The 22,907-nt window shown below is 45.1% G+C and overlaps 1 protein-coding gene across 4 annotated transcripts in view; it reads right to left on the bottom strand.

The window, feature by feature from the left end:
* Positions 1 to 22,907, bottom strand: part of FARP1 (FERM, ARH/RhoGEF and pleckstrin domain protein 1) — a 300,983-nt gene that overhangs the window by 55,798 nt on the left and 222,278 nt on the right. For all 4 annotated transcript variants that reach the window (XM_081548931.1, XM_081548929.1, XM_081548930.1 and 1 more), the window contains exons 6-11: positions 15,675 to 15,772; positions 8,849 to 8,963; positions 7,853 to 8,000; positions 4,864 to 4,959; positions 2,938 to 3,101; positions 2,008 to 2,076 (exon numbers count right to left, since the gene is read on the bottom strand). In XM_081548931.1, coding sequence (XP_081405057.1) covers positions 2,008 to 2,076; positions 2,938 to 3,101; positions 4,864 to 4,959; positions 7,853 to 8,000; positions 8,849 to 8,963; positions 15,675 to 15,772 — 690 coding nt within the window. The remainder of the gene's footprint in view (positions 1 to 2,007; positions 2,077 to 2,937; positions 3,102 to 4,863; positions 4,960 to 7,852; positions 8,001 to 8,848; positions 8,964 to 15,674; positions 15,773 to 22,907) is intronic.

Here is a 22,907-nt window from a genome sequence, read left to right as displayed (position 1 = left end):
ATTAGAAACCTTTAAGGCATTCACACACGTGTGCTAAGCCACTTAGTTGTGTCTGACTCTGCGAGCCCATGGACTGTAGCCCGCCAGACTCCTCTGTCCATGGGATTCTCCATGCAAGAATACTGGAGTGGGTTGTCATTTCCTTCTCCAGGGGATCTTCCCAACGCTCATGGATCGAACCCAAGTCTCTTATGTCGCCTGCATTGGCAGGTGGGTTCTTTACCACTAGTGCCACCTAGGAAGCCCATTCATACACATCGAACTGTAGAGAGATTCAATTCCAATCTCTATCCAGCTTTTCTTTAAAATACTCCAAATTAACACACCAAAGCTCTGGAGCACCCACATTTTGAGTCAGAAAGAGCAGGGCCCCTTCTTATATGATCCTCAAAAGACTAATTTAAATCATCTGAAAAAATGATGGGGTTTGTTACATCTAGATAAACAGGCAAATAACCTTCTGAACCTTACGTCTCTGGATACGGGGAGGGAGAAACAAGCCCAGTTCTGAATCACGACAAATATACAAGGATGGTCACGGCAGCATGTTTGTTTCAGCAAAGCAAAACACCCAACAATCCCAATGTTTGTCAACAGGGAATCAGATAAATTAAAAATAATACTTTCATGATACCATAAAATGATGAACCTAGATCTCAAACTCAGGGTAGGGTTTAAGAAGCAAGATGCACAATTATGTACAATGTAATACTGCTTATACAAATGAAAAAGGACATCCCCAGGGCAATTCTGCCTGTTCTCTTGGGTGCATGGATATTTCTATTACAAGTAACATGAATCAGGTACTTTGCCTCTGGGGAGATGAGGAGGGACATAATGAAGGCTGTTGGTTAAAGGGGATTTTTCACTACATCCGTAACCACAATAGCTACGAATAAAAGAAAGAAATAAAACCCCAGAAGCAAAGTGTTAAAAATGTTACTAGCTAACTCTAAATAGTAGGAACATGCATGCTTGCTGTATTCTCTGTGCTTTATTATACTTTTTAAATGTGTTCAAGTGAAAATAGAAAAACATTAAAACAAACACTTGTAATTCTCCAGGTAGGTACACCGGAGTGGGTAGCCATTCCCTTTCTCCAGGGGATTTTTCAGATCTAGGGATTGAACCCAGGTCTCCTGCATTGCAGGCAGATTCTTTACCATCTGAGCTACCAGGGAAGCTCTGTTACTAAATAGTCCTTGGTGAACCAACATTTCACCCCTTAACCCTTTTCTTTTAGTTCCTGTAGGCATAACAATGCTGAAGGGCAGTGGGCCCTGGAGCTGGGTGACCAGGGCTCGCTCACCAGCTCTGAGATCTGGGCGAATTACTCAGCATCTTTGAGCTAATGTGTTTCAATCTTTAAAAAGGGAAGAAAATAGCACCGACCTCGCAGAGAGGGTATAACGACTCCATGAGTTCATATGTCTAGGGGACTTGGGGCAAGGCCTGGCTTATAACAAGAGCTACCAGCATTTGCTAACAACAACAATAATAATAAATTCTGTTTCTCTTCAATCAAACTTCATTGAGTTAAAAAGTTTATAGAACTCTACTCAGTACAGTACTCTGTAATGACCTGCAACGTAGATTCTATGGGAGTAGGATACAAAAAGAGGGGATACATGTTTAACTGATTTACTTTGCTGTACATCAGAAACTAACACAACACTGTAATCAACTATACTTCTAATAAAAATGAATTAAATAAATAAATAAAACTAAAGAAAAGGGGTTGCAACTTTTCCAATTAAAAAAGAATTCATAGAAATACTGTCAGTTCAAATCCCCGAATATCTAAGGACTCAAGGATGAGTAGGTTTCCACAGTGCTGTATCCCCTCTGTAAGCTCCTGCTCCTCCTCCATCTCTGCCCTCTGCGGCTTCCTCTCACTCCGGAGTGAGGGTCTGCAGCTGTTCTTAACACTGAACAGGCAGGGGCCTACCCGTGGCCCACCAAGAACGACTCCTCTCAAATCAGAAGCAGCACTGACATTTCTCTTACCTTTCAAACTGCACTTTCTTATGTCCGCCTTCTTTAACATAGTCGAGAACCTGCTTCTGAGTCCGACCACTACAATGAAGACCGCGAGAGGGAAGGGAGAAGACAGCAAGGCGTTCTCAGTTCACATTCAGCCCAGCCCTCGGCCATCTTTGCCTCCCCTCCTCCCGGAAGCAGTCCCAGGACAACCTGTGGCTTTGGCGTCCCTTCTCCCTCTCGATATTTCCCTTATAAATACAACAGAAAAAAAAGTCCAACCACCCAATAATTCTGTGTTTGGTTATGAAGCAACCATCCCAAGAGCCTGTATACTTCACCAAAGTGGGATAGTTCTAATCACTATACGCCAATGCCTAGGATGGAATCTGACAGGCAGTAGACACTCAAAGATTTGTTGAAAGACTGAGAGAGAAATTGAACCAATGACTGGCAAGTCTACACAGCCTTCGGTGAAGATAACAGCAACTTTTTTTAAGTTGTTTTTTTTTTTTTTCCATGTTGAGCATTTTTAAAGTCTTTATTGAATTTGTTACAATATTCCTTGTGTTTTATGTTTTAGTATTTTGGCTAGTGAAGCATTTGGGATCTTAGCCCCGGAATCAGGAATCCACACCCACTGCATTAGAAGGTGAAGTCTCAACCACTGGACCGCCAGGGAATTTCCTCTACAGCAAATGTTGACAAAGGATGTCCACCTCTACCTAGAAAGGGAATTCTTTGTGCCCTAGAGAGTTCCACTGGGAGTTGACCGTGGCTGGGTAAGACAGCCTCGTGGCTATCTAAGATTCAAATAGAACACAACAAGGATCTACCAGGAGCCTTCTAGGATGACCAAGCCAACACCCTATCCACCAAGTTGTCTTGCAAGATAACTTGAAAGTCTTGGGGAAATGAATCCATGATAAACGTGGAGATGGGAAGCATAATCCTTACCTGAACCGAAACGATGACCCTCGGCTAAAGAGAACGGGCTTGGGCTTTGGCTTGGGCTCTTCGAAAAGTCTGAAAAAGGCATGATGTTCAACACAGATTTTCCAGAAGGACTTGCAAAAATCCCGACTGGCCATTAGGAACTCCAAGGTATCCTGGTACGAGCTCTAAAAAGAGAAGAGAGAATCGTGGGTTTTGCCATTCCCACAGACGTTCAGTTGAAAAACAGGAAAGGGGGCAGAAAACAAACTCGCCCCATAAAGTTTCAGCTGTGTATTTCATTATGGCATGACCATAAACCCACATATTGAGTAAAATACAGGTGTTCCCTATGATGCAATATTGTCATCTTTCAACCATTTTCTTCCCCACTTAATTCCTTAGAGGAACAAACAGAAAATGGGACACTGGGCAGAAATCGTAACATTCCCTTTGACTGAATTCATAAACAAATTCTGTTCACTTGGCTTACATTTCCTTCTTTAAAAAAACCCAAGTACCAAAATTCCTTTCATGCCTCCTTAAAAGAATCGAAACAGTTTTTCTTTCCATTCTCTCTCTCATGGTTCATGCCAACTTTGAATATTGTGCTTAAGCCTTTCCTCCATTAAATAGCGTAGGATTCCAGCCTCCAGGTGGCCCTAGGGACCGTACAGGAAATGAACATTTTTTTTCTGGAGCACAAAAGTATCAGTCAAGGCTGAAAAATTCATGTCCTTTGATTTGAGAAAGGGGATATGGTAATTTTCTGCTCCTACACTGAATGCTCCCAATTTAAGTGGCCAGCTTATGTAAACAAAGGTTACCACAGTCCTCAACATTCCCAGCAGTCCCAGCTATTTTGGGGGAATCTCACAGCTCTGTTTCAACTTACAGACAAGTCAGGCTGCAGTACACAGTCTTTTGGACTCAAAACCCATTTTCTCATACAAAACAACTTCCAAGGGTGCCTGCTTTCCAGGTCAGGTCATAAAAACCCATTTCATCCATACTGTATCCAAACTACTATAAGCCTTGTCATTGTTCAGTAGCTCAGTCATGTCCAACTCTTTGCAACCCCTATGGACTGCAGCATGCCAGGCTTCCCTGTCATTCACTATCTCCCAGAGTTTACTCAAACTCATGTCCATTGAGTCAATGATGCCATCAAACCATCTCATCTTCTGTCATCCCCTTCTCCTCCTGCCTTCAATCTTTCCTAGCATAAGGGTCTTTTCCAATAAGTCAGCTCTTCACATGAGGTGGCCAAAGTATTGGAGCTTCGGCATCAGTCCTTCCAATGAATATTCAGGGTTGATTTCTTTCAGGATTGACTGGTTTAATCTCCTTGCTGTCCAAGGGACTATGAACCTAGACTGCCATTTATCATCTTTCCCCACCCCCCATGGGAAAAAAGTACTCCAGTTCTGGTTGGGGACACCAGTGCTCTGTCATCATCTCCTCCATCCCTATTTATGGTGGAAGAAGATGTTTTCTTCCTTCTTTGATCCAGTGCCACGTGAATGACATCTTTAGAGGGTCTGCGGGCAGCCTGTGCGGGAGGGGCTGGGTCAGCTCCTGAGAATGCACTGTCAGGGGTGGGGGGCCCCTGGATGGGCAGGGACAGGCCTGGAACACGGCAGAATGCTGAACGGGATCTGGAGGTGGCCGAGGCTGGAGACACAGAGGTTACAAAGCGGGGTTGGGGAGGGGGTGTCGGATATGCACAGGGAAGTGACCCCTCCCAGGCGCACATCTGCGCCCTCTGCTGATGGCAGCTGCGGAGTGGCTCAGCCTTCAGACACACCGTGCAGACTAGCAGACGCCTGGAGGGCTGCTGGCAGCGGGTGCCACCTGCGCCCTAGTGAGACCCACTCCACCCCGAGGTGACTCAAGTTCACTTGAGGAACATCAAGTCCCGTCCGCTGGAGGTTCCTGAGAGGCACTTACGTTCACATCTGGCCGGAGCTTGATGAGAAAGCGCTTCCTCTTGAAGCTCAGCTTCCGCACCTTTGCCCAGTTGAAGGCATTGATCTTCGTAAAACCCTGAGGAGAGAGGCATCAGCTGGTGAGCCGGGAACTGCACGACAAGCAACACGGGAGTTGCTCTGCTTTGCTCCCGGGGATCAGAAAGGAGGGCTGATGTGACTGTTCATAAGAATGCCTCCTGCTGCAGAATTCCAGGGCTCTGTGGCTGTGGGTGATACCCGCTCCCTTCCTAGATTCATTGTTTCACACTAATTCTATGATCTGACTTTCACACTTAAGTCTGCCTCCAGGGAGAGAAGAGGCTGGCCAAGCGGCTGATAAAGAGAAAGATAAATACCAAAATAATAACCACGACAACTACCATAATTATTAGCGACCATCACTGAGGAAGTGCCAGGCATGGTCCCAAGTCCTTTACAGGCCTTTTCTTGTGAAACCTTACATGAAAGCCCAGTGAGCTGGGTTTATCTTCATTCTACCCATGTGGAACCTGCAGTGTGGCGAGATTTTAATTTGTTCTAAATCACACAGTTTCTGCAGCAGAATGAGATTCCCAGGCGTGTGCCTAAACCAGGAGCCACAGAAGCAAGAGAGCAGTTAGCAATCACACTTTGTCCACTTTGTCCCTGGACCCGGCGGGCTTCCGACAGCATGGGACAGAGGGAGACTCCACCCTCGGGGTGTCTCTGATACCAGAGAACAGTCTCTGGGAGGAACGCGTATATCCTCATCTTTGATCACCAGGTGGGATGTGGGGGACCCACAGAGGGGAGCCCCCATATTCCAGCTCCCATCTGTTCCATCTTCTCAGCTGAAATTAGAATTCCTCCAGCCCACTGGAACACCAGGACCATTTGTTTAAATTGGCTGGAATGAAGCAATTAGGCAATGGCAGGAAGATTAATTCCAAGACACAGTCCTTGTACATGATTACATTACTGAGCAGTTCTCCACATTTCAAGTGTCTCAAACACAATCAAAGCAAATTAATTCAATTGTGAGGCACATCTTCCCCTGCCAGCCCTCCCCTCCCATCTTTAGAAATGTTGAAGGGTTTTAATTTTGAAATGGGATGCTAGGACTGACAACTACATTGTTTTATTGTCATTTTTTTTTCTCATCGGGGACTCCTAGATTATGTCTGTGGGTCAAGAACTGTTAGGGACAGTCACCTCCTCAAACGCCACACTGCTCTTAAAATATTGCTTCCTAGTGTCTCAGAGGAAACGGACTTCAACTTCACTTGGGACATGAATCTGTGGTGATTAGTGTCCACTGTAAACGTCTGAGGGCATCCCTGGTAGCTCAGTGGTAAAGAACCCACTTGCAATGCGGGAGAGACCCAGGCTCGATCCCTGGGGTCAGGAAGATCCCCTGGAGAAGGGAATGGCTACCCACTCTAGTACTCTTGCCTGGAGAAGCTCATAGACAGAGGAGCCTGGCGGGCTACAGTCCATGGAGTTGCAAAGAGTTGGACACAACTGAGCAACTAACACACAGATGCAGATTAACATCTGACACAGGAGAGACAGAATCTCTGGTTATTTTGGTAAAATACAAAGGGGGAGATGGAACACAATCCAGCAGAGTTCAAAAAAGTTTTAGGTCATGCATGAGTTGACACATTCAAAACAGGGTGAAATCTGACCCTACTTCATGAGACAAGGCAGATGCTTTCTTCATATCCCTTTGAAACTGAAGCACGGATTATCCACTCTTGTTTAAAAGAGAAGCCTTGAGGGATGCATTGTGCAGCACAGGGAATCTAGCCAATATTTTCTAACAACTTTAAATGGAGTAAAATTTATAAAATATTCAATCACTGTGTTGGGCACCTGAAAGCAATATAATACTGCAAATTGATCATAAAAAAAGAAAATTAAATTAAAAATTCTTCAATTAAAAAAAAAGTCTTGGGGAAAAGCTTTGAGGTGGTGCATACGTTCCCTGCCTTGATTTCATAGGACATACAAGGTTAAGAACTTACCCATATTGAAGAATGGCACATTTTAAATGTTTGCATTTAATTGCATGTCAATAATACTTCAATGATATTATTAAGAAAAAGAGATGCACTCATCAACAACAGTACAGCAGCACTGTGGTCTAGGGTGCATACATTTCAGAATGCAGAGTATTATGTCCTTTCATAAAACACAAGTAAGGGTCCAACACCAGTATGTGTTTTGCTGCAAAATTACAGCAGAACATGGACACAGCTTCTAGGAATTCATAAAACTGCTATATCTTCTAAGTTAGGGAAATGTGAAACCACAAACAAGCTGACTTGGGTAAAATCCAAATCAATTTAAAAAAACAAAACAAACAAACTCAAATTAGGTTAAAAAAAAAAATCCGATGAATAACATGGGCAAGTGTGACAAAGGTGCTTATTTTGTGGATCTGAAATCTCGATTCTGTTCAACTATGTTCTAAGTTAGGTCCACAGAGAGATACAGATAATCTGTGATCCTACAAAGTCAATGTGCTAAGTTACTTCGGTTTGTGTCTGCTTCTTTGCAACTCTATGCACCGTAGCCTGGCAGGCTCCTCTTTCCATGAGATTCTCCAGGAAAGAATACTGATTGGGTTGCCATGTCCTCCTCCAGGGGATCTTTCCAACCCAGGAATCAAACCCGTGTTTCTTACATCTCTTGCATTGGCAGGTGGGTTCTTTACCACTTGGGAAGCCCACAAAGTCACTAAACACAAACAAATCTGCAAACATGGATTCCCCATGCAGAGCAAGGGCAATGGAAATCCAATCTGCAAGTCTGAGGGCATGGAAAGAAATAGGAAACCTTGCAGCAAGGTTTGCCTTTTCCCTTTGTCACCTAAAAATAACTATCAGAGATCTTAGCCTGGACCACCCAACATGGAATCAGAGTTGAAGGGTCAACTCTTATCTCTCCATCACCAAGGGGACCGAGCTGGTTCTAAATGCTCTTACCTGAAACACTAGAATCCCCGTGTTGGCCACGGCCAGGTTGATCTTCGTGCCTTCCCGGTCCTTGGCTGGGTGCAATCGGATGCCGTACATCTCCAGTCTGCGGGCAATCTCTAGGAGCTGGAAATCCGATTCTGCTGGTGTTTGTCCACTGACAATACAAAAAAATCAAGAGAAAGGCCAGGAGATTTGAACTCCCTGTGTCTATGAACTCAAGATTAAGCACCTTCTCCTGGCAAATAAAAAGGCGTTTCATCACTAACAATGGGGCTACCTGATCAGACGACACCCAGCCTCCAGCTCATTATAACTCAAAGTCAGGCCAGTGGAACAAGAGCTGTATTGCTTGTGTAACATAAAACCCCCAAAGTCTATCTCATACTCGGCCAGTTTTTTGGAATCTCAAAGAGTTTCCTTTAAGGTCATATGAAAGCAAAACACCATCATGCTGAAACAAGTTTCTAGTCACTTAACAATAGCCCTAAATTTGCAAAGTTCAAGGCAACACTCTATCAAAGGCAACTATCAACCAGGACTTGAGTGCTTTCCTTGAAACGCAATAACAAAAACAGAAGGCACAGAGAATAGTTGAAAATATTTTATTGATCAAAGGAAAGAAACCAAAATGGAGGTGGAACAAAGGTTCCCCATTTCCACACTATTCTTATGTTGTCCCTAGTTCATGATGAACTCTTCCTGATTTCCTGGTACTTGGTCTTACACTCTTTCTTGTACTCAAAAGCACAGGGTCCTAAAATGCCAGTGTTATTCTTGTCTCACAAAAAAGCAAGGAAGGAGTCCAGGGGTTTGGTCTCGAGTGGGTAACCTGCATCTCTGAGAGTCCAGGGTAAGTAACAACACTGACTAAGCCTCTGGGCCCTCCTCCCTCACTCTTTGTATATTTCTTCCCAACACTTAATCCCTGCGTGTGTACAGGTACTTAATGAATGTCGGAGGACAGAGAGAAACAGCTCAAAGGAAGCAACAAAGGAGACTTACATGTGGTTATGGTGAAATTCCACGATTTTGTCTTCTAGCGCATCTTGCTGAGGTATGTACTTATTTTTTGCTAAATGCTCTCTGTCCGACGCCTCATCAAAATCCCCAATCTCAGCTACAAAGTAAGAGAGAAAGAAAACCCAGCCACATATGATTAATACTTCACAGCTTGTTACATTCCCAGGGGACTGTTCCCCAGCTAGTAAACCGGAAAAGCTAGTCGAGAACATAAGGCGATCCCAGCTGGTGGGTATCATAAGGGTGAGATGTGAGAAGCTGTGGACGGGAGGACAGATTTAAGAGCTCTGCCAATGCAAGATGACAGTTTCCACTTTTTCTCATCTCTACCCGTTGGAAAGAAAACTTCAGAATCATTCATCTTTGGCCATCCCTGTTCCTAGTTTTCTTTCCTCCCCACCCAACTAGGGGTTGCTTCTACTTTAGTAAATTCTAAACAAGTGGATCAAAACATTCTGACTTCTAAATAAGCCCCAGAATTTCAGGACTTGACAAAATCGACTTTGGAAATGTACATATAACAATTAGTGCAAACCCTACATGCTTAGAAAAGACGATTACAAAAAGGGGTAAAAGTACACAATGGGCTTCCCAGGTGGTTCAGTGGTAAAGAATCCATCTGCCAATGCGGGAGACCTGGGTTCAATCCCTGGGTTGGGAAGATCCTCTGGAGAAGGAAATGGCAACCCACTCCAGTATTCTTGCCTGGGAAATCCCACGGACAGAGGAGCCTGGCAGGCTACAGTCCATGGGGTTGCAAGAGTCGGACGCAACTAAATAACAACAACAAAAGGTAGCTAATCTAATTTGGTAAAAATATATGGCTCTTAAATTTTGTGTAGTCTTATTATCAGAAATGACCCAACAGACTGCAAATCCTTACAGAATTTTCATCGACAAGAAAGAGGGTGCCTGTTTTTCTCATGTAACCTCAACACAGTCCCCTAATTGCTCTCACCTGGAAAATTAAAGCATAGAGCTTTAAAGTAATCATTGTTACCTTTAACAACACTAACTCCAGCTCAGTTTATAGCAATTCAGTACAGATGGGACAGTGTGCCTTATCATATAGTCTGTGTAACAAGCTTAATAAAATGAGCGGAGCCCAGCTGTTTAGAGGAAAAGCAAGTAAACCGTTGCTATGAAACCCACTTTTCACTTTGTCTTGTGAAGCAGCTTGTCACACTTTGGGCAATGCACCGCAGTAATCACGCAGGATATGCACTATATGTTGCTATAATTCACAGCGCCTCAGAATATTTGCTTTGCACCCAACAGTGCCAACCGGCCTGGCACCAGCTGGGCCACTGGAACAATCAATCACTCCCTAGCTTCTGACTGCTATGGCAAAATCAATATTATATCCTAACTGCCCTTTCTTAACAAATTTCCTCCTCCCTAAGTTGCCACTTTCTATCACAAAGCACAGCATGGAAGTGGGGGGACCTCCCCACCACACTGCCACCACTCACTGGTGGCCTTGATGATGATGGCACTGTCTTTTCTGAAATCCCTTCTATCTTGGCTCAAAAAAGCCAAGTTTATCTCATCATTCATGGTAATGGTGTTCTAGCAAGTCCCTATGAAACATCAAATTAGTGAATACTAAACCATCATTCGGAGAAGGCAATGGCACCCCACTCCAGTACTCTTTTGCCTGGAAAATCCCATGGATGGAGGAGCCTGGAAGGCTTCAGTCCATGCGGTCGCTAAGAGTCGGACACGACTGAGCTACTTCACTTTCGCTTTTCCCTTTCATGCACTGGAGAAGGAAATGGCAACCCACTCCAGTATTCTTGCCTGGAGAATCCCAGGGATGGCAGAGCCTGGTGGGCTGCCGTCTATGGGGTCGCACAGAGTCGGACACGACTGAAGCGACTTAGCAGCAGCAGCAAACCATCATTCCCAGGTAGCTCAGCTGGTAAAGAATCTGCCTGAAATGCGAGAGACCTGGGTTCAATCCCTGGGTTGGGAAGATCCCCTGGAGAAGGGAAAGTCTAGCCACACCAGTATTCTGGCCTGGAGAGTTCCATGGACTGTATAATCCATGGGGTCGCAAAGAGTTGGACACGACTGAGCGACTTTGACTTTCAAACCATCATTCCCAGGGGAAATAAGAGCTTAGGTTCCTCCAAGAACCTTGAAACACTTTCATCAACTAGCTGAGTTTTCTGTATGCTTCTGTAGAAATACATCCTCTTTTATGCACTGTGTTGATTCATTAGCATTGGATCCACAGCCAACAGCATTGTAACTCATGCCTGAATGAAGCATATCTGCATCCATGTCTGTTTCTCCATGTGTGAGTGTGTGCTCAGCTGCTGTCATGTCTGACTCTTTATGATCTCATGGACTGTAGCGTGCCAGGCTCCACTGTCCAAGGAATTTTCCAGGCAAGAATACTGGAATGGGATGCCATTTCCTCCTCCAGGGGATCTTCCCAACCCAGGGATCAAACCTGCATCTCCTGCAATGGCAGGCAGATTCTTTACCACTGACCCACCTGGGAAGCCCTTATTTCTCCATAAGGCACGTCAAAACCTTCCTGCACTTAGGAAGACTACAGAGCAGTTCAGCACCGATACTTGGGGGCCATTTAAACAGGGAAGTCACCAACAATGCACAGAAATGCAAGAAGTGTGTGTGTGGCACTGAATGGATCACGAAAAGGATACTCGTTTCCAGTATGAGAGCTGAAACCAGAAAGCACAGCATCAACTTCTCAGGCCCCAGCTGGGGAGGTGTGTGTGGGAGGTGACTCAGATGTTTTAACCATCTTGTGCATGTCTGCACACGACCATGAAAGCACCAAAAATGCTAATTCTGGGGCTACAAAGAAATGTTAGAGGGCAGGTGCATTTGCAAACATGAAATCTACAGATAATGAAGACTGACTGCATATGGTGAGGGCGAGTGGGGACTCACCTAAATCCGGAATTTTTTTTTTTTTTTTTTTTTTTTACAAGTTTTGAGTTTGAGTTTCTTAACATACATGGATTTTAAAACACAGTCTCTTCCATAATTCAGTATAACAGTTAAGACTTCCAGTTTGTCCTCTGGCATCAGGGTCAATACACCTAAATTGTTTTTTCCTTAGAATCACTTGCCTTTCAACTCCTAAAATGTAAGGGCAACATGACTATGAAATTCACTTTCTCCCATATGCTTTCTTCTTGGAACTATAAAGTGGTGCCTCCTTATGTCTGGAGAGTTTGAGAAGTGCTAAGTGTTCAAGATATGACTTACCATTTTTTAATCAGAGGTGTCCGATTAGCTGATGCGTGCAAGCTAAATCGCCTCAGTCGTGTTTGACTCTTTACCATCCTGTGGACAGTAGCCCACCAGCCCCGTCTGTCCATGGGGTTTCTCCAGCCAAGAATACTGGAGTGGGTTGCCACGTGCTCCTCCAGGGGATCTTCCTGACCCAGGGATCAAACCCCTATCTCTTAGGTCTCCTGCCTTGGCAGGTGGATTCTTTACCAGTAGCGTCACCTGGGAAGCCCCCATATCAGCTGACGTATATACTGAATTCCGTATCAGTCTACTCTCAGCAAAAAATAAAAATAACAGCTCCAGATCTTGTGATTTTCCTGAACAAACTCTCACGAGGATGTGCTTGGGCAAACTTGTGCTTGTACAGTCCTAAGACTGGATGCACACACAACCTGCTGAAATGTACCCCAGCCGGCATCCACGCTACACAAGAGGTCCTCTTATAAACAAGCCTGCCTAGTGTTTGAATTGAATCTTCTCTTCATCAGCTTGTCCTACTGGTCTTCTCAGAGTCGATTAGGGAAAATTAAAAGTCCGAAGTTTATACAGGGGGTATCTAAGATCAGTAACAAAGGAACCAATGAAAAATATGTGTGAAAGATGACAGCGAATTCAAATGAAAAGAGGAAAATTTTTAAAAATCGAATTGTGTATATAGGAAAAGATGAGATGAAAATATAGCTCAGTAGAGATAATTTTCCATCAGCATTAATATTGCTTTCTACAGAAGGGAGATGAACTGACCCCTTCTACCATACTGATCATGTAAATAATTATCAATCATTTAAATGAACACACTATTCACAGAAGATTCTCCTTCTATGATACGATGTACGGTTTAGTTGCTAAGCTGTGTCAGACTTTTGTAACCCCCTGGACTGTAGCCCGCCAGCTCCTCTGTCCATGAGATTATCCAGGCAAGAATACTGGAGTGGGTTGCCCTTTCCTTCTCTCTCCAGGGGATCTTCCCAACCCAGGGATCTAACATGGGTCCTCTGGCATTGCAGGTGGATTTTTTACCGACTGAGTCACCAGGGAAGCCCAATACAATGTATGGGATGCTCAAAAATACAGAAATAGGGCTTTGTAAGTATAAGAATATTGAAAGTGTGTCACAGAATTGTGTATCAGAGAGAATGGAAATAGCAGGAGTACTTCTATTTTATCTCCTGTGGAGAATTAAAGACTCTCAGGGGATTTTTGAGCCCTTGTTGATGTCTGGGGTGAAGGGTCCACTGGAGCAAGCACATGGCTTTCTGGACTTCAGTGACCCTCTAGTTCCCATGTGTGTGGTTTACTCTAACAACCGACTTTAAAAAGGAAGGGGCATAAGAGAAAGCAAGTGCAAGACTAAACGGCATCAGAAATGGTTGAGTAAATTTCTCTTCTCTCACCAAAAGCCCAGGGTCGGAGACATTTCCTGAAGTGGCTGTTCCAATAAGGAAGTTTTATTTCAAATTTTCCCATTGTTTGGAAAGGGAGGGCCGCAGGTGAGTGAGAACAAAGACAGGAAGGCTCGTTTATTGAACACCTAGCGTATTCTATATCAGTGCTATCGTTTCATTTTCACAGCTGTAGGAAACAGATTCTATTAGTCCCCTGTTCCAAAGGAAAGAGAGGTGAGGGACTTCGTAACTTGCGGGCTGATTGATCAACTAACAGAAAGGAGGACTGCCTGATTCAAAACATTGCTCACTCCACTATTACTGTCAGAAGAGGGAAGACCGAACACATGAAAGGGAAGTTAGGTGACTGTCTGCACCAAAGTGTCCTCAGTTTAAAACGGGGACACATGGGGCTTGTTGCTGCTGCTGCTAAGTCGCTTCAGTAGTGTCCAACTCCGTGTGACCCCATAGACAGCTGCCCACCAGGCTCCCCCATCCCTGGGATTCTCCAGGCAAGAACACTGGAGTGGGTGGCCAGTTCCTTCTCCAATTCAGGAAAGTGAAAAATGAAAGTGAAGTCGCTCAGTCATGTCTGACTCTTAGCGACCCCATGGACTGCAGCCTACCAGGCTCCTCTGTCCATGGGATTTTCCAGGCAAGAGTACTGGAGTGGGGTGCCATTGCCTTCTCCACATGGGGCTTGTTACGAAAATTAAATGAGATAATACACAGATCTGAGCTAATACACAGAACATGGTCAAGTCTAATAAAGATCACTTTTTTTTTGGCCTATCTTTTCTTTCTCACATCATTTTTTCCCCAAAATTAATAAGAAAACACCCATCTAGTAAGTCTGGTAGATATTCAACAATGCCCAGGCACAAAAATGGCTTCCCTGATAGCTCAGTTGGTAAAGAATCCGCCTGCAATGCAGGAGACCCCTGTTTGATTCCTGGGTTGGGAAGATCCGCTGGAGAAGAGATAGGCTACCCACTACAGTATTCTGGCCTGGAGAATTCCATAGACTGTATAGTCCATGGGGGTCGCAAAGAGTGAGACACAACTGAGCGACTTTCACTTTTAAGCACACACAAAAAAGATAAGCATGGTTTCTACAAACACCTCATCATTTTGGACTAAAGTAGTTTGTTGACTACTAGGAGTGACCCTTCCTACAAACCTGTGGAATCTTGTTAACTGGGAACCTTGTGGACAGGCTGGGCCTGATTACATGGGATTGCTTTGTATACAATGGAAATTTTAAAATGGTATGATAGCATTTTTATACTAGTGCTTATATACATATGTTGACCCTGGTCTATGTACATATTATCCTTCCTGAAACATAATGTGTGTATTTCATTTTAAGTAACTTCTCCCTTACCAAGAGAAAAAAAAATGCCCAGGTGAGTAGTCAGTAAGCCTTAGAATGAGCACAATCTAATTATCCTTTATTTAGTGTAAGAAAGTTAAAATCTCTACTTCAGGCATCACTTGGATTCTATCCAGGGTCATGAGTCTTGGTTTACTGAGCTCTTGAGCAGAGTACAGGAAGGGCAATCTTTGACAGTTTTATTTCTTATGTCTGTAGGCTAAAGTGTCATATTCAATGATGAATATTAAATCCAAGAACAGGACAGAACTAGTTTTGTCTACTTGGCCACCGTCCATTCAACTGAATTCGAGTCAGCTGAGTTTTCAACAATTGCATCTTCAATCTTGAAAAGTGTAGACAACCACCAGGACACAGAATTCCTGGGTCAACGTTTAGGGGAGAGGGGTGAAAGCGTTAGTCACTCCATCAAGTCTAACTCTTGGCGATCCTATGGACTGTAGCCCACCAGACCCCATGGAATTCTCCAGGCAAGAATACTGGAGTGGACTGCCATTCCCTTCTCCAGAGGATCTTCCTGATCCAGGGATAGAACTCAGGTTTCCTGCACTGCAGGCAGATTCTTTACCGTCAGGGAAGCCCATGGCAGGGCAGGAGTATTAAATGATGTTAAGAGTGCTGCTTTCCATCCTCTGGCTTTTGTGCTAATGCAACATAAGACAAAAACATTGTTTTTAGTAGATGTCATTTTTTCCCCCAACAAGCAGATCACTGTGTATTTCCCACACGCTTTCTGAAGGAGATCAACAGAACTTACATTGTACAATGTGTGAGATCAGGAGGGCAGCGCTGGTGTCATTACATGTTAGCCTGCCTTGAGCCAGGTCCTGCTTCACCTGCAGAGCAAACAAGTACCTGCAAACAGAAACAGAGACGGGCGTCATATACATAGAGGTGGGTGTCAAGCAAAAAGGGTATAGAGTTTTCGCAACAAAGTCAGGCTCAACCGTGGCAACTTGCCTTTACAGTGAGGACCTGGTCAAAGGTATATAAACCAAAGAACAAGAATGTCTGCACAGGTGGGATGAATTCTTGGTGCTACTGGCTGCAATGTAAATATCCACACCTCCCTAAAAACACTGGGAGACATATGCTGCAATCTTCACACAATGAGTAATGCACTTCATTTTATATGGAGAGATACAACCATAACAATTAAGACTATAACTTACCACCCTATATATTTTTGTGGGGTATAGCACGCATTTAAACTTTTCTCACAGATCAGTCAATTATTCTGAAAAATGGCTCTATGGCTCGGACAATAACAGTAGGCTATCATGGTTAGGAAAAGCCTTGTCAATGGAATTGGAAACACAAGAGTGTCTTTTTTGTGGTGTAACAGTCACTCAGCTTCTTCCAAAAGCCTCAGCTGCCAGATGTGTAAAAATCCATTTATTTAAAAATTCTTTTCTTTGCATGGTAGAATAAAGCAAGTAAACATTTTTAGTGGAAGAGAAAACTGAATTTATAAATCAAACAAATTAAGTAAAACCAGGGTGATGTTAAAATAGATTTGAGAATACCAGTATGAATGCACAGATTTGTAGGAAGATAGTTGCTAGTTTGGAGAAGGCAATGGCGCCCCACTCCAGTACTCTTGCCTGGAAAATCCCATGGATGGAGGAGCCTGGTAGGCTACAGTCCGTGGGGTCACTAAGAGTCGGACACGACTGAAGTGACTTAGCAGCAGCAGCAGCAGCAGCAGCAGTTGCTAGTTTGGGGCTTCTCTGATGGCTCAGAAGTAAAGAATTCACCTGCACTGCCAGAGACCTGGGTTTCATCCCTGGGTTGGGAAGATTCCCTGGAAGAGGCAACCCACTCCAGTATTCTTGCCTGGAGAATCCCATGGACCGAGGAGCCTGGCGGGCTACAGTCCATGGGGTTGCAAAGAGTTGGACACGACTGAGCCCAGTTCCTTCCTTCCTTGCTAGTTTTGTCCACTGTTGAGAAGAAGTGTCACCTTGGCAGCAAGCAACCCTCACCAGCTAGATTCTGGCTCTCACACAATTACCACTTGAAGGATATAAAGGTAGGTCCTTGGAGAAACGGTAGATTCCAGGCACGGAGTAGGGAAAGGTACAGAGTGAACCTGGAATATCTAGTTATGCCAGAGGGCAAACAGCTTGCAAATATAAACGGGCTGTATTAAAAGGGGGAAAATATCTGGAAGGTGTGTCCACTGGCCAACATTGTGACAACCTGAACAGCAACATGAGGGATTAAAGTGAATCAAAACACATGGAACTAATGAAATTTCATGAGTACATTATGATACTCAGGAAAAAAAGAGAAAGCAGGAAAAATGAACTGTATGACCATTTGAGGAGTCTATTAAAGCATTCTGTATTAAAAACTGGTGATAGTGAAAGTTGCTCAGTCGTGTCCGACTCTTTGCGACCCCATGGACTATACAGTCCATGGAATTCTCCAGGCCAGAATACTGGAGTGGGCAGCCTTTCCCTTCTCCAGGGGATTTTTCCCAACCCAGAGATCTAACGCAGGTCTCCCGCATTACAAGCGGATTCTTTCCCAGCTGAGCTGCAAGGGAAGCCCAAGAATACTGGAGTGGGGTAGCCTATCCCTTCCCCAGCAGATCTTCCCGACCCAGGAATCGAACAGGGGTCTCCTACATTGCAGGCAGATTCTTTACCAACTGAGCTATCAGGAAAACAAGGAAGCCCAATATCAAGAAGCTCAATATCAATATCAAGGAAGCCCAATAAAAATTGGTAATCCAAGGCAAAAAACTGGGCATGTAATCTGTCTCTCCTGTAGGAAGAGTATTTCATGACATACAGTCAGGTAGCTCTAGTGGTAAAGAACCTGCCAGTGCAGGAGACCTAGGAGATGTGAGTTTGATCCCTGGGTTGGGAACATTCCCTGGAGGAGGACATAGCAATCCATTCCAATATTCTTGTCTGGAGAATCTAGAGGAGCCTGGTGGGCTACAGTCCATAGGGTTGCAAAAAGTCCGACACAGTTGAAGCAATTTAGCATGCATAGATAATCCAGCGAGATGAGGCAAAATTCTACTTTACAGAAGAACACCAACAAATAACACAACAAAAGTAACAATTATAAAACACTCATCCTACGGCCTCTAAAGAAATTATTGACTCTGGCGAGGATTGTTACTTGGTGTAAAAACCAGTTAGGAGTTTGGACATTTGAATGTAGACAAACTCACAAGACTTCCCTTCAGAAACGAAAGGTCAGAATGCTACCTCCCTACCTCAGTGGTCCATCTCAGCATCACTAATGACATAGGAAGCACACAGCATCATTCACGAGGCGATTCCAGTCAAGAATGTTTAACTTGTATCTGTCAAGCTTTTAGAACCGAGGTCCAGTTTGCAAGGAGTACAGAAGACACAGAAAGAAGTTAAACAGGAAGCAATCCAACAAACTTAGGAGGTAGGTTATCTCACAGTACAGCTGGTCCAGTTTTTTCAACAAGATGGTATCATGAAGAAAAAGAGATTCTGCTGGATTAAAAGAGGTTCAAAGGCCATAACAACCAGCTGCAATGTGGGGTCCTACAGTAAATCTCACTTTAGATGAACAGATATAAATGACATCTGGGCGACAAAGGGGGATATTTGACTATAGCCAGGGTATTAAATGAGATGAAATGTACATGTATATACACAGAAAAAAAATCAGGAAGGCTCTCCCTGAGGTGCTAGCAATGCTCAGCTCTGGGCAACAGGAACATGGTAGGTTTATCTTCTTAGTCACATTTATCTAGATATTCTAACTTTCTACACTGTACATGGATTACTTTTGTAACAACAAAAGGGTCTAATTTTTTAAAAAAGGGCTTTTAGCAAGACTAACCACAGAGGTGTCGTGAAGAATTAAATAACACATGGAAAGCACAGTGACTGGAATAAAAGCATTCAATACAAATTAGCAATTTTAAAAAACTGAATAAAAATGAATCCCCTTTAAGTCATTTGCGTGTGTGCAAAATCGCTTCCGTCATGTCTGAGTCTGTGGGACCCTATGGACCGTAGCCCACCAGGCTCCTCGGTCCATGGGATTCTCCAGGCAAGAATACTAAGTGGGTTGCCACGTCCTCCTCCAGGGGATCTTTCTGACCCAGGGACTGGACCTGCGTCTCTTTAAGTCTCCTGTGTTGGCAAGCAGCTTCTTTACCACTAATGCCACCTAAGTCATTTAGGACCATGATTAAGAACTAAAGAACGACAGAGGCATTTCATAACCAGAAAAAAGCAAACACCCAAAGGTCTACCAGTTGACAACAGCTGACCTTTCCCCAAGTCCCCATAACGTCCATTCATTCCTTCTCTTTCTCTGTCTCTCTCCCTGGGAAGTCAAAGCAGGGTAAAACACAGCACGTAAAAATAGTCACAACATCAGCACACAGGTTTACATGGGGAGAGGTGGCCCAAACCATCTCTTTGGATTAGGCTGTGGTTATTGTGTTTTGAAGCCAATACTTCTTAGAACTACAGGCTTTAATTCTTACCTGTGTAGTTAATTTTCAGATAAGTAGGAAGTCACTTTTCAGGAAGTCACTTTTCACTTTCAGACATTGGAGAAGGAAATGGCAACCCACTCCAGTGTTCTTGCCTGGAGAATCCCAGGGACGGGGGAGCCTGGTGGGCTGCCGTCTATGGGGTCGCACAGAGTCGGACACGACTGAAGCGACTTAGCAGCAGCAGCAGCAGCAGGAAGAACATGTGTTTTAAAAGCATGACATTCCAAATGTAGCCATCTATCAGTTTAAACACAGGGCCCTGTGGTCCAGAGACAGAACTCAGGGTTCAGGGCCTCTAGGGAGGGTCTCTTGTGGGTGTCGAGAGGGTGTGGGGTTTCCGAGAGCACCCCTCTTTCATTAGAGCACAAAGCCCGAGCTGAAGGCTGCAGGAGAAACCTGTCACTCCCTGATTACGCTGACTCTTCCTGTCCTAAGGCCCTTGTAATCCCACTGGGCACCGTGTCATCTTATAATGACAGCTGTAAGTCAGGCACGCTGGCTGCAGGGCTAACTTCAGAAATTCAGCAGCACTTTCTGCACCATAAACTGAAGCAATTCCAATCGACTTCACACAAAGTGCTCAGAGCAGAATAAACTGTCCTTGGCAGAATATGAGGAGGGAGGCGACGACAGTGGTGGGGCCAGAGGGCTGGCACTTCCAGGGCCCTCAGGGGAGGAAATCACACCCCTCAGAAGCCATGTTTTAAACACGCCTGTTTCAATTTATTTCATTTGGGAGCTCTTAATCTTTCTGCCACTTACTCAATGTACATGACAGTGTCCCAGCCAGCCAAAGACAACACTGCAGCGGACCCTGCATAGCAGCAAACTCAGATAGGTGCCCTCCGCTTAGAAGATCACAGCCGAGGGACTTCCCTGGCCGTCCAGTGGTTACGGCTCCACTTTCACTGCATGGGGCGGGGGTTCGATCCCTGGTCGGGGAACTAAGATCCTGAGTGTCATGTAGTGCGGCCTTCCCGTCTCCCCGCAAAAACACAGCCAAGTAGAAACTAGATCCTACTTAAGATGCGATGCTCAGAGAGTACTATGTCTGACCTCACCAGCACAGCCAAGTAATTCCCATCTAGGCCAGAAGAAAGCCTGGTAATTTCTTTTTCAAAGACCCCTTCTAAAGTGGTTTTAAATCTGCACCGAAGAGTCAGTACTTCGCTCCCTCCAGATGCTTGAGCCCTGGTGTCAGGAGAGCGAGAGATCCAGGGAGAATGTAGTCCAATAAATAGAAAGGAATCCAGCCTCTTGTTTAACAGCGAGGTGCAATTCAACCTTTGATCTATACAGACGGGGAGCTGAAAGCTATTCCTGGAGGCCCGAAGAATTAGCTCCAGCTCGAGCGCACTTCAAGTCTGCTCAATTGCAGGCCCATTTCCATCTGTCTCACTCTCATCCACATGTCCCCCGCCTGGAGTACTGCCCGTACAGGGCTTCTCCCAGATCCTCCCTCCCTCACCATCCACTATGGAAAACTGCCTGGAGTCTCAAAGGTCACATTATTAGATTTCTGCTTAAACAGGACTTGGCGAGTGTAGGAGTTGACCCCTTGGATCTGAGAGGTCGCCTTCCTGTCACATCTTGCAGCAAAGCGGCAAGTGATGCGGAGCTTCTAAACTTCCGATCAAGTTTATCAACCCTGAGCCAAAGTAATTCTCTCGTCGGGAAAGACTTCTAAGATGTCAGTTAACTCTGGAAGCCAGAAAATGGCAACAACAAAACCCCAAACCTGCTTGTGGCAGTTGAGGAGTTTATCAGATTGGTCAGAGCAGCTGTCAAGATACCAGGAACAGACACACACACAGGGCTGACTGGTCACAAGTTGTATGGAATTTTATGACAAGGACCAGAATGACAGAAAACTCCCAAGTCTCTAGAGATGATGATTCACGAAAACTGAAAAGGTGCAAAACTCATTGCAAAGTAGAATGGGGAGAAAGGTGTGGGGGGCGGGATTTAATGCTGTCAATTCCCTAAGCAGGATGAAGGCCCAGTGAGATGCAGAAGGAAAAGGCCCACTGCCGACCGACAGCTGGACTTGTCTTTAGATTCATTTCAATGTTCTGAGCTTCGAGCAATGCACGTTGCAACAACAGGAAAACCAGGCCCAGAAACTGACACACTAGCCCAATAACGACACGGCGTGAAGATGCTACTGGGGTCGGCCCCTCTGGCCTGGAACTTGGGGCGGGGGGGTGCAGCCCCAGCTGCCTCTCCTTCACATGAAGCGTCCCAGCCACGTGGGTCCCAGAAGGCTGACGGTCTCTCCAGGTCCTGATCACGTAACTGATTCTTTCAAGGGATGGAAGTGGAGGAAAATAACCAGTAGTGACTCATTCAGAACACAGTGGGCTTCCATGGTGGTCCAGCCATTAAGAGCCCACCTGCCGATGCAGGGAACACGGGTTCGATGCCTGCTCCGGGAAGATTCCATCTGCCGAGAGGTGGTGGAACAACTCTACTGAGCCCATGTTGTGGAGCCTGGGAGCCACAACGAGAGAAGTCCGAGTGCCTTAGAGCCCATGAGCTGCAACTACTGAGCCTGTGTGCTGAAACTGCTGACGCCTGTGCACCTAGAGCCTGCACTCTGCAACAAGAGAAGTCACCACGATGAGAAGCCAGGCTCCGCAACCAAGAGTAGCCTCTGCTCACTGCAAGGAGAGAAAACCTGTGTGCAGCAGTGAGGACCCAGCCATAAATAAATAACATACAAAGCCATGGGAAGGGTCTTTGTCTTTCCCTCTTCCTGGAATCGCGCATTCGGGTACCCAGTGCCCCTCCTGATGCAGCCCTGGGATGCTCGGCAGGGACCTCCCACATCACCTGGCAGCACCAGACTCTCGACTCCCCACCATCCCCAATCCTCTACCTTCCCTCCACCTGTTCCCATTCTCGTTATCACCCACCTGGTCGCTTAAGTCCAAAACCTAAGCATTCCCTCCACTTCCCTCACCGTCTCCACTTCCAACCCATCACAAGCTCTGAACGACCCCACCTTGAACACGTGTTCCACGTGCACATATCTTCTCCACTCCCACTCGTACCACCTCCTCTGCCACCATCATCTCGGCCTGGGTAGCTGCCGTTTCTTCTTGTCATCCTCCCCTCGGTATCCACGGCAACTGGTCTCAACACTACTTATCATCCAGCCTCTGTCCCACCTCAATGCACTTCGCTCTCAATGTGCCTGCCACGAAAGCCCTCTTTTAGGTCTTTGAACATCCGGTGCTTCTTGTGATCTTGCGCACTGACTAACTGTTCCTTCTACCTGGAAAGCTTGTCCTCTGAAAATGACCGACAGATCCTTGTTGCTTTCTCAGCACCAGCACCCCAGATCCAACACTGTAAAGTCATCAGAAGTCAAGTCATCACCAGTCTCCTATCACATCATCTACTTCCATTACCTAAAGGCTCTTACCGTTTTCTGATATTTTTCGTGTTTAATTATTGTGTCTGGTCCCATGGGAGTCAGGC

Source organism: Giraffa tippelskirchi, chromosome 12 (assembly GCF_054371585.1).
Source record: "Giraffa tippelskirchi isolate mGirTip1 chromosome 12, T2T-mGirTip1v1.2.pri, whole genome shotgun sequence".
NCBI classification, from domain to species: domain Eukaryota; kingdom Metazoa; phylum Chordata; class Mammalia; order Artiodactyla; family Giraffidae; genus Giraffa; species Giraffa tippelskirchi.
This window is presented reverse-complemented; position numbering and strand designations above follow the sequence as displayed.